General features: G+C 38.8%; 1 protein-coding gene across 1 annotated transcript; it reads left to right on the forward strand.

The window, feature by feature from the left end:
• Window positions 1–3985: 3985 nt before the first annotated feature.
• klf4 (Kruppel like factor 4) lies at window positions 3986–10502 on the forward strand. The gene is made up of 5 exons (XM_084746344.1): window positions 3986–4202; window positions 4310–4421; window positions 6863–7754; window positions 8856–9026; window positions 9413–10502. The coding sequence occupies exons 1-5, from the start codon at window positions 4198–4200 to the stop codon at window positions 9586–9588; spliced, it is 1356 nt and encodes a 451-aa protein (XP_084602470.1). The 5' UTR covers window positions 3986–4197; the 3' UTR covers window positions 9589–10502.
• The last annotated feature ends 1852 nt before the right edge of the window (window positions 10503–12354 follow it).

Raw genomic sequence — 12354 nt, forward strand, 5'->3', positions numbered from 1 at the left:
ATTCTACAGTTATGTCACCGATGCCTTTAACATAATGTCAATCTGGAACTGTTACACTTGAAATGATTCATTGTGGGCAGGGGAAGAGCAGCTTATGTTTTCATGTTCTCACCACATTCAGTTTATTCTGTTGCACCAACAAAGTGTAATTTAATCTTTAGTTCTAGAAAAGAGTTTAGCATAGAGTACTGGAGTTTAGCAAAAGTAGCTTTAAAATGAGTAATGAGTCCATATTTAAATTAAGCAGATCTTTGAGGAACAATTTAAAACTAATCTATTTTCAATAAATCTGAGTTTAGAGATGTAAATCAAAATTGAAAGAGTTTAATTAGTATGGAGATGCTTGCTAACCCAAACAAAAATAAATAATAAAAATGATAATAAACTTTTGGAGGGGCTGTTCTCTATTCCTTTAATGCTACATTTTTTGCCATCTAAAAATAAAGTTAAGAAAATGCTACATTGTTTGCTAGCTAGATAAAAAAGTTAACAAAATGTTACATTGTTTCATAACTAGCTGAAAACGATGCTACATTGTTTTCTATTGTCGTCTAAAAAGTAGAAATAGTTGTGCGGGTGTTCTGTATCCCTTAAATGTTACCCTGTTTGCTAGCTAGCTAAAAAGTTAACACAAGATTACATTGTCTGTTAGCTAGTTAAACAATTATTAGACTTACTCATGATGGCTTGGTGGAGAAGCTCAAATTTTTCTTCATATGAGGAAAAACTTGTTGACCAAAGTAAAGGAGCAATATGGCAAAATAATAGGAGATGAAAACAGCACAGTGGCAGCAACTGTTTTAATGGATCAATTGAAGTGAAAGAAACTCAGTTGGGTTGAGTCTCTGCCCCTTAAAGGAACTTGATTATTTTGCTCAATCTATCTAAAAAAAAGGCAGTCCTTAAAAAATAGAAAATAAAATAAAATAAATAAACCTAAAATGTAAGTTTGAAGTTTAAAGTTTGGTCCAACAGAAATAAATGTAATCTAGATTTAGAGTTAAAACTACAGGTCTAAAGAAAGGTTTATATTGTCTTTCTTCATTTTAAGCTAGTTTTAAAGGTTGGTGCAACATAATTTTGAATGAAACCATGATTTAAGTGAGTTTAAAAATTAAACCTTGTAATTGTTGCACTAAGATAACTCCACAGGAGGGTTTGGTGTGAGTTACTAAATCACCATGACTTCACTGTGTCAGAAAAAAAAGCACACAGTGGTGTCATTTTCTCTTCCTTTATCTCTATTCCTCCTTTCTCTGTCATTATTGCGATGCCTCAGTTGTCAAAGTCAAGCCTTTGTTTTCAGGATCATTTTCAAAACCATTGTCTCCCACCATAAAGAATATGGCTATAATGACACAGCTTCCATTGTGTCCCTACCTGCTGTAGGAAACAGGTCTTCAAAAACAAGAGATGTAGTTCAAATATTGCAGGTTTAAGGACATCACTCCTCACCATGCAAGTGGAAAAAGTAAGATGAAGACAAATATTACTGTTTGGATACACATTGGAATAAGTGTCTTACTGTCAATATATCAAACAATAAATTGCAGGTTGCCCAACAGGATATGCATTCTATTTACTTTATTTAAAGTTCCCATGCGATTGTAGTCTACATTTTTCCCACCAGTTCTATTTGCCAACCAAAGCAACATGCGTTCATGCAATTCAAAACTGTGAATGAAGACACTGACATACACTGACAGTCAATGTGTCCTGTTGAGCTGACGGCATGTTTGTTGACGTGCCTAACGGACAAGATCCTGATGCAGCAGGATCAGCAGCAAGTGCTTTGTTTGCTCTCGCACTGAACTCTTGAGTAAATGTGTCTAATTATGTTGGACAGAGAGGTTTGTGTTAGCTTGCTAGCTCTGAGCAAACACTGCCTGAACCCAATTCAAACTCAACGCTCAACAGTTCTCAGAATTTTAATGATCCCTGGTAAGTTAGGGTTGTCTTTCCCTATGCAGAATTGTCATAACTATATACTGTAGTGTCATGGGGCTTTTGTTGCAAGGAAGGCCATTATCAGTCAGTAAAGACGATGCATGCTATTAAACTGTTGTAAAAAAAAGAAAAGAAACATCACTAAAATGTAGTAGGGCTGCAACTCATGATTGTTTTCAGGGTAAAATGTTGTGCAAAATGCTCATCAGTTTCCCAGAGGCCAAAGTGACATTTTCAAAACGCTTCTTTTGTCTGACAAACAGTTCAAAATCCAGAGACTCTTCATTTACTATCATATATGACAAAGAAAAACAGCAAATCCTCAAATTTAAGAAGCTGTAAGCAGCAAATGTTTGACATGTTTTGCTTTAAAAATGAAACAAACAATTAATGTTGCTTACTATTAAGTAATCAGCTAATTGCAGCTATAAAATGTAGACATGGACATCTGTATGTAGGTCACACACAAGATATAGAGTTTAAAGGCCCAGTGTGTGAGATTTACAGCCGTTTACCGGCAGAATATGGCAGAAATTGAATAAAACATTCATAAGTGTGATTCACAGTTTTTGAAAAACTTTTTTATGGCTCCCTGTGGGTGACAGCTGTGACCGGAGCCATTATGTTTTTGGGTCATTGCATTCTTACGAATGCGATATCTCAAGAACGCCTGGAGGAAATTTCTTTAAGTTTGGCACAAACGTCGACTTGGACTAAAGAATGAACTGATTAGATTTTGGGGGTCAAGGGACAAAGGTCTCTTTGACTTCATGTCCATCACACTCTCATGAACCAACATCAAAGGAACGCTTGGAGGGTATTCCTTTAGATTTGGTACAAACATCCACTATCTCAAGAATTTAGATGGTAATTATAACAAAATTTTGCAAAAATACCTAACTGGATACTAGCAATGCTTGCAAGTAACTAGTTACATGTAAATAGATGTAGTTAAATTACAAAATAAATGTGATTATAATCTGTTATAGTTACAGAGAAAAAATATGTCATTAAATTACAGTTTCTAATCAAAATGTTGGTGATTATATTCCAGATATTTTTCAGGTTGCCAGGTGGAGAGCTGTCTTAATTTGAGAGAAAAAAAAACATTTTAAAACTACTACAAGGAATTTTCAACTGGTTATGAAAAAGTCCCAGTACAATACTGATGCTTCTATAATGACCCACAAAAGGTTACAAAAGCATCCGCGAGAAGATTAGCTTTTTTTTTTAATAGTTATTTTAATGGCTGCTTGAAATCTGATGAAATGAGCCGGAAACATTTTACATTTTCCCAGAAAAGTCACAGCCAGTTAAAACGAAGCAGGAGGATCTTTATTTAGATAATGTTTTTTTTGTTGTTATATTTTGTTGTTCTTACCGTGGATAAACTCCCGCTTTTGTCCACAGTGGGCACCAAAGTCAACAAAATATGAAAGTTTGTCGTAGTAGCTTTAAGCGTTTCAAATACACAAACACAAGCTGTTGTTACAAGTTACGCCTTATTTTTTTCTGCCCATTAAAATGCAAATTACAACATAATAAAAAAAGATTAAATACGTTTTGTAAATGTTTAATTGAAGTACTGCCCATCTCTGCTGATGACGTCGGCTGACGTGAGCTTACTTTGTCCATTCAGCTGACGCCTTTACCTGCAGGTGACCCTCCACCCATAACTAAACAGCCTCCCTGTTACTCTCATATTAGTCGGCGTGAAAAACTTCTTCTTCACCCACATTTCACACGGATAAGCGCAGTAAAGGACAGGTACCGTTGCTATGAATACAAACAAACCTCCTCTCCCTCTTTCTCTTCCCCAGCCTCCCCCCACGTGCTCTCTCCGTCTCTCTGTCCCTGGCGCAAATGTTTTGCGCTTGTTGCCGGGCAACGACGCACGGACAGATCCATGCAGCGAAGGCGTGTCCTTGTTCCAGTGATTTAAGGATACCTCTCACGCTGCTTCCTCAGTACTTCAGTCTGCCGGTCTGCTGCTGCATGGCAACAGGCGAGAGGGATTCCCCCGTATGTCGCCTCTCTGTCTCTGTCCTCCCCGGTAAAAAAAATAAATAAATAAAAAATAGGAGCACCCACCATCAGCGGCAGCATGTCCTGGAATACAGAATAACGCACGGCAGGGAGCAGAAACTTCAAACCTGCGGGGATATTTAACCCAAAAAGAAAAAAAAAAACACCCAGCAGACGCACCGAAGAGCAGCCGCAGAAGGACTCTCCAAACCCAGATTCTCACTGATGAGGTGTGAGAAACTTTTAATAACAACATCTCTCTGGACTATAACGGCCAGCTGCTCCTGGATCCCTCCACTCCACCAGAGGATTTACCATATTTTCTCTGTAATTTCAGGCAGCCTCCAAATGACGTCGAGATGGCTTTAGGTGGAACGCTTCTACCGTCAATATCCACGTTTGCCAGCGGCCCCACTGTCAAGAGTAAATCCATAGGAAGTGCCAATTCAGTGAGTAGCATGTGGTCACTTCTTATGTTGCGTGTGTGTGTGAGCCCGTGCAGTTTTATTTACAGTGTTTTCCAGTGTGTTATTATGGGCTCAGTCGGGGCTTGACACCACACTCTGCCGGGGCGTGCACCAGTTTACACTGGCCGTGAAAGCGCACATGGGACGCTGCAGGAAACACAATGATGCCTAATTTTATTTTAAATCATAACGGGTTATTAATAGGCTAAAAAAAAATAATGCAAGGATCTTTTGATGGCAGAGGTGCTGCTTACTCTGCCAACAGCAGTGCTTTGCGGTGCACTTTTCTTCATGAATGAGAATAATCTGTATTCTAGGTGGTGCTCTGTCTCTGCCAAGGACACTTGCTACAGCAGCTCTGTGGCTGAGCTGTCATAGTATTCACTTTACGATACAGATTCAGGCTCTTTCCTCCTTTATTAGGCCTAATGTATGTTCCATCTGTTCAAAACAAGTATCAGCAAAAAGGATTGCTCGCTTGTCCAGGGCAAGTAAAGTGCCATGTCAGACTGGTAAACCCAGCAACTCAAAAATAATTAAACTAGTTTGATAATTGTTAAAGTAAATTAAAAATTTCAGGCAAAAATTGAGGAAAATGCTGTCTGAAACCTCTCAAATATGGAGATTTAATGCTTCAAACTGAATATCTTTGGGTTTTGATCTGACAAAACAAGACATTTTAAGACAGCCTCTTGAACTTTAAAAAACTGAGATGGACATTTTTCGCTATTTTCTGACATTTTACAGACATCGCAGCCCTAGATTAGATTGTTGTTATTTGATAACTGCTAATAAACAGAACAGTTTGTACAAGGGCAAGTGAAAAAAACCAGAAATGTTGAACCCTGCCTAAGTTGGACAAACTCAAATAGGGCAGACTGACATGGACATCAACTATGACCAAATACCTCAATATTTATCAATGCTGCAAAAATATTGAGGTATAAAGGAGTAGGAAGATGTCGATACTCTTGAGTATCGTGATATTATGTTTTGTGATACCGTATCGATTCTCAAAAACACTGTATCATGATATTTACATCAGAGATGTTCCAGTACATTTTTTTTTCCTTCTCTTTACTGATTCTGATACCTGAACTTTGTGTTTTGGCCAATACCCAGTACCAATCCAACACCAGTGCATTAAAAAGAAAATATCATTATTGTCTGACAGCAGTATTGACCCTGTATGGATGTGATATGGTTGCTATCATTGTTGTGTGGCCTGGCTCAGGTTAAACTCTTTGTAAACATTAACAAATACATAATATATAAGTATAAAACAAATGAATGCTATAAAATGTGACTTCACCATCCTGGGCACAGGACTTGCATGCTTGTTGATAACAACACCAGCATTTAAGGCAGTATTAGTGGCATTTCCTGACACCAGTATCAGTACTGGATCAACCCTGATTTTGATAAATGCAAAAATTCTTGGCAGTGATTCATTTTCTGTCACGTTGAAGCCTCTGACCACAAGATAGCAGTTTTGTTACTTTCATGCATAAAAAAGTAAACATTTTTTAACTCAGATTTTATGCATATGGTGGTGTTTTCTTTGTACTGTAAGAGTTTTCTTGAAATTAAAAAATAGTAATATATCACCTTATTGATATGAATCGTATGAATCGTTTCGCCAGATTCTTGCCAATACAGAGTCCTACCAGGTGTGCCAGAAATTATCAATACTCTTGATTATCGCGATAGTCGATGTTCTTTGATACCGTATCGAATCTCAAAAATACTGTATATTGTGACACATGCAAAGATTCATGTTAGTAGTTTATTTTCACTGTGACCTAGCAGTGTTGTTATCTATCTTTTAGTTTAAGAAAGTAAACTTTTAACTCAGATTATATACATAAACCGGCGCGTTCTTTATACTAATACAGCAGTATATATTACAGTCTTGCAGTATACCGCAATATGAATCATAAATGCCAGATTCTTGCCAATACTCATCCTTAATATGCCTACTGTATGTTCTTATCCATTCAAAACAAGCACCAATGTAAATATGACAAACTAAAGTAGGGTTGGGTGGTATGGATAGGAATTTTTTTTTTTACAAAATACCTCAGTATTTGTTGATATTGCTGCAATATTGTAGGGATGACAATTGGTGCTTTGACAAAATATGAACACAGTGAGATTTTTGATAAAAATCATCAGTAATGTGGACTAAGTAATGACTAAGTAATGATGGAATAGCTAGAATAGTCTGGTAAGTTCAGAAAATAATACCATTATACTGTAATGCAGCATTTAGAACCCATTTAGAATCCAAATATATCCAAAATCTTAGACATTAACTACAACAGCCCTAAACTCAGGTGTGTATTCTCGGCTCCTGTCTGTATCTTATAAACAGTAACGTGACACGCAGTATAGTGATTAACGCTTGTGCAACTTTCCTCTAGAGATGGAAGGAGGAGTTGTCCCTTCTTAAGAGACCCAGCGTGCCAACCGGAAGCAGCTGCTCTGACCCTGACCACCCCACTGCCACCAGCACAACAAGCCCCAGCATGTCCAAAAAACACGCCGAGCCTGACCTGGACTTGGACTACGACTTCATTCTGTCTAACTCCATCCTGCAGCAGCAGCAGCAGCAGCAACAGCAGCAACAGCAGCAGCAACAGCAGCAGGAGGAGGCCATGGCGTGCAGCTCTGCCCAGGCCCTGTCTCCTTCCCCGGGCGCTTTCTCCTCATCTTATCCCCTCCCCTCCCCTCAGGGCACCGCCAGCGAGCTGCTTTACACCATCCCAGACATCAGCGACGTCTCGCCCTCTGGAGGCTTTGTGGCGGAGCTCATGAGACCCGAGTTGGACCCGGCGTACCTCCACCCCACCAGCCTCCATGGCAAGTTTGTGGTCAAGACCACAATGGACATGGGAGACTACAGCCAAGGCGTGAGCGTGAGCAAGGCCTGCGTTAACGCCGCGTCAGACCCCGCCCCTTCACGCGCCTCGCCGTCCTTTCCGTGCCACAGGATAAAGCAGGAGAACCCCAGTAACTGCACCATCTCGCAGCCCATCGACCTCCACCTGGCCGGGGTGAACTCTCAGGGCCGAGGGAGCCAACAGCAGCGTCCCGCCCACTTAGACCTGCATGGCTTCCCCGGCGGAGGGAGGTCCATGACGGGCGGCAGGTTATCGTCGTCCTCCTCCCTCTCCCCGGACCATCCCCTGAGCCGGGAGCACCAGGTCCTGGGGCATCCCCACGCTCAGATCACTCTACCTCCCCAGGGATACCACCACAGCTCCCCGCAGGGCTACACCTCCTACCCTCAGCCAAACTCCATGCAGTACCAAGGTGAGCGCACGTTTGTTTTTCTCATTAGTCACAGCTGCTCTATCTTTATCCTTTGTGTATACTGAATGCTCTAAATGTGGATTTAGTCAAAGAAAATGACAGCAAACAAAAACTAACATACAACAGGAATACACAGTCTAATTAAATAAAAATGTATCCAACATTAAAGGCTCCAAACTAACAGTTCAAAATGATTAACCTTTAACAAACCTTCTTTTCCCCATAAAGTTCTTTAACCAGCCGAAATGGATACAAGACATAACCAAATGTTACATATTCACTTGTTATATACAGTTATGTTCACTGTAAAAACAAAAAAGTTGATCAAACTGATTGATAAGATCATTTACTTTCCTTCTTTAGATGACCTACTTTCAAAAATTATTGTGCAAACCCATTGAAGTGAAAATGAATAAAGGTCAATATTTTAATATTTTCAAATAAAATCATTTAATTTTCAGGCAGCCAAATTATGAAAAATTAAGGTTCATAGCTCACTGTGACCAATATGTAAAAGACTTTTTTTTCAGTTTCTAAAACTCAACAATTCAAGTTTATTTAAAGAAGAAAAGTAAAATATCTCAAGTAAAGATTATAAGCAAAACTTTTTTTAGTTTATGTCAAAACTTTAGAGTTTGAGTTGGGCACAAATCTCAGAAATCTATTGCAGTAAGTTGCCTTGAAATTATTATTTTTTGTTTTCATAGCAGGGTTGCAAATGATGAATGAATTGTAAACACTAGCAATCGTTTAATAGATCGATTATTAATAATTAAGTTACAAAACAGATCTTTTTTCATTTAAACTTTTACACATACATTTACACTTCATTTAATATTAAATACGATTTATCGATTGATCATTAACATCTCTATTTCATAGGATCAGTGTTTATTGTTCATTGTTGTGTGTTAACTTTTTATACTACAGTACTTTAAAGGCTGCTATTTTCAATTGCATGTTAAAAAACATTTTCTAATGAACTAAAAAATGAAAATAAACTTTCTATGTCACCTTATTACACTGTTTTATGTCACGTATTTGTACACTGAATATTTTCCCTGAACACGTGATGATGGCCGTGACCTTTTGACCCTGCAGAGCCCCTCATGATCTCCGGCGGAGACTGTTTGCCGGAGGAACCGAAGCCTAAACGTGGTCGGCGCTCCTGGCCGAGGAAGAGAGTCGCCACACACACGTGTGACTACGTCGGGTGTGGGAAAACCTACACAAAGAGCTCCCACCTCAAAGCACATCACCGCACACACACAGGTATGTAGCTGAATGTTAGCTGCCATTTAAATCTGGTTTAAATTAAATGAAGTCACCTGAAGAGAGCAGGAGGCATATTTTTGTAGCGATTAACTGCTGTTTAACACTGCTCTTTCATGCTGTTTTATTATGTACCAACACATTGAATCATTGAGTCATCATGAATGGGGGTTAGCTGGGGGAGTTGCTTGGCAGGTGCAGTGAAACAGGTTGATACTCATCCCTGTTCAAATACAAACCACAGGCCGTTTAGCGTGGCCTTTATAAATTAGCTGCAGGACAGGACGAGCCTCTTTTCTCCTCCACAGTGGGGAAGGTTGGACCAGTTTAACCTCCGGGCCGCCGCTAACTGCTCCTTCTGTGTGTGTATTGTGTTTCCATCAAAGGGGAGAAGCCTTACCACTGCGACTGGGAGGGCTGCGGTTGGAAGTTTGCACGTTCGGACGAGCTCACACGCCACTACAGGAAACACACGGGCCACCGGCCGTTCCAGTGTCAGAAATGTGACCGGGCCTTCTCGAGGTCGGACCACCTTGCTCTCCATATGAAGAGACACTTATGATGGAATGAAGGCTCCGGAAAGAAAGAAAAAAAAAAACATCAGCAGAACCCTGAACAAACACTTTTATAAAAACCATAATTTGCCTTCTGGCCGTTGTCAAAGCAACAAGACAAGCTGTGGTGTTCACGGCTAAAAAAGACAGAGCATTACTCCCTCAAGAGCCTAGAATTTCTCTCGAGGCCGATCCCGTCTTCGCACGTTGTGCAGGCGACTTGACGAGACCTCTCAGTCAGGGTTGTAAACTTTTATGAAAGGGACCAAACTGGAATTTGTCTTATTTAACCGACAAAACTTGGAGGACCAGGTGCCAACAGCTTTTAACTGGAAATGTATTTCTGTCAGGGAAACCAGGAGCAACAGACAAACATCTCCAGAGGCCTTCTACCAGCAACACGCCAATATAGGCTCTGTTAACAACTACACACTGTTCAAAATACTGTATTAATGAATACATCTATATTTATATACACATTTCACCTGCGATGCCATTAATTTCAGGTACAATGTTAATTTATACAGAATGGTGCTCAGTGACTCTGAAGAAAAGGTACCAAAGATTAAAGGAAAATATACAAAAGGGTGAAAACTATGAAAAAAAAGTGCCATATGGTTGTTTTGTGTGTTTCTTAGAAACCTCTCTTCCACAATCGGACTTAAATCAGGTGAACACTTCACTTATAAATGGTGATGGCAATCGTCAATGCACTGCAGCTGCAAAGTGCAATAATTTATATGAGACATTCATATTTTTGTATGGAATGAGTGAACTCTGAACAAAGATTTTTTTTTTGTTTATAGCCAAAATATGTAATATAATCTTGACTTTTGTACATTTGTGAATAAAAATGCTTTGTTATTGTTTTGTATTTTACAGTATAATAAAATAAAATGTATTTGAAATAAGAAAACCATAACGACCTTCATACTCTTCTGCATCATTATTATTATCTCATTGAACACAAAACAAGCAGGACTGGGAGAGTTACTTATATATTCTGATACTAATTACCTGTTACAAGATGTAGTCAGTAACTTAATCCAAGTGTCACAATATTAAATCAATGTAACCTGATTACTTTCCATTACTTTTGGATTACCTCAATACCAAATATGATGAAATTGTTTAGCTTAGTGTGATGTTTTATGTTTGTTGTAGGTTTATTAATTTATGTCTACCTGTTTCTTCCTGTGTCATGCACAAATGAATGGTCAGATCAATAGCTGCACATTTGTTACCCCAAAACCATCCCAGCATCACCACCTACAGTTCAGCTAACTCGATTTCTGTGTAGCTAACATGAGCAGTTGGTTTGTGTAGCTAAAGTTAGCAGTTGTTCCCTAGAGCTAATGTTAGTTGCTTTTCTGTGTAGCTAAGTTAAGTGGTTGTTCTGTGTAGCTAATGTTAGCATTTGGTTTGTGTAGCTAACGTTAGCGGTGGTTTTGTGTAGCTAACTTTAGTGGTTGTTTTGTTTAGCTAATGTTACCAGTTGTTCTGTGTATCTAATGATACCGGTTGTCTGCGCAACTAATATTAGCAATTGTGCTGTGTCGCTAATGTTAGCAGCTGTTCTGTGTAGATACGTTAGTGGTTGGTCTGTGTAGTTAAAGTTGGCAGTTGATCTGTGCAGCTAACAGCAGCACTTGTGCTATTTAAGTAATGATAGCAGTCGTCTGTGTACTAACATTAGCAGTTATGCTGTGTAGCTAAACTTAGCAGTTGTTCTGTGTAGTCAACATTAGTGGTTGGTCTGCAAAGCTGAAGAAATTCAACTTTAGTGTTTGCTCTGTGTAGCTAAAGTTAGCATTTAGAAGTCTGTCTAGGTAATTTTAACAGTTGCTCCATGCAGCTAATGATAGCAGTTTTTCTATGTGGAATGGAATAATGGAATAATGGAATACAGTTACCTTTTTTATATATATATATTCTACTTAATCTCGTTACGTGTAATCTGTTACTTCTCAAGCCTGAAAATAAGAAAACATGTCAGCACCATAAAGAAAGCAACATTAGTGGCATAAAAAGTAACATGGAGAATATTCTTGAGCATCAGCAGTCAAGTGTAGATTTCCCTGGCAGTGTAATGGAGAAGCACATTTAAATGGCAGCAATAGCTCACAGTCACCTCACACACAATATCCCCCATGATAATAGCGATTGCTGCAGGCAAGCTCACACAATGTTGCAGTTTTCACAAAAATACGCTACAATGTCCTGTTTCCATGGGGTTCTCTTTACACCTGTCACTGGTAAGAATGGGGAGGAGAACCGAGTTACTGGCTGACATTCAAGGCTGACACCAAATCTGAGCTGGAGATCTCAGGTGCACAAAAACACATAAAGATCTGTGAGATAGTGTCTTGACATTTTTTCTGCTACATGATTATGCCTCATTCTTTGTGCTGTATGTACAAAATGTATCCAGCTGCATGCATTTTTTCACAAAAGACTGCATGATAATATTATAGAACTAAAATTCCATGCATGAAATATGCTTTGTATCCACTCAACAAGAGCTCTATGTGAAATTGATGTTAAATGAAATGCAGCTTTTATAGCAACAACATTCTTTACAGTAATTATAGCAAAGTTGTACTTAAAAGTAGAGGTCATGATTGCAGGTTAATTAACATATAGTGAATCATTTATTTCTTTTTGATCAATAATAAAACTTTAAAATTGCTGCAAAACAGTGAATGCATGATCTAAAAATGATCACTTATGTTTTAGAGTTGCAATGATTAGTTGTCAGCTATTAAATTAATCTC

Source organism: Lutjanus erythropterus, chromosome 20, assembly GCF_056507025.1.
Source record: "Lutjanus erythropterus isolate fLutEry1 chromosome 20, fLutEry1.hap2, whole genome shotgun sequence".
Taxonomy (NCBI): domain Eukaryota; kingdom Metazoa; phylum Chordata; class Actinopteri; order Lutjaniformes; family Lutjanidae; genus Lutjanus; species Lutjanus erythropterus.

Coding starts and splice junctions, on each gene's coding strand:
- klf4 (XM_084746344.1), top strand. Junction 4,422..6,862: donor CCATAGGAAGTGCCAATTCA/GTGAGTAGCATG, acceptor ACTTTCCTCTAG/AGATGGAAGGAGGAGTTGTC. Junction 7,755..8,855: donor AAACTCCATGCAGTACCAAG/GTGAGCGCACGT, acceptor TTGACCCTGCAG/AGCCCCTCATGATCTCCGGC.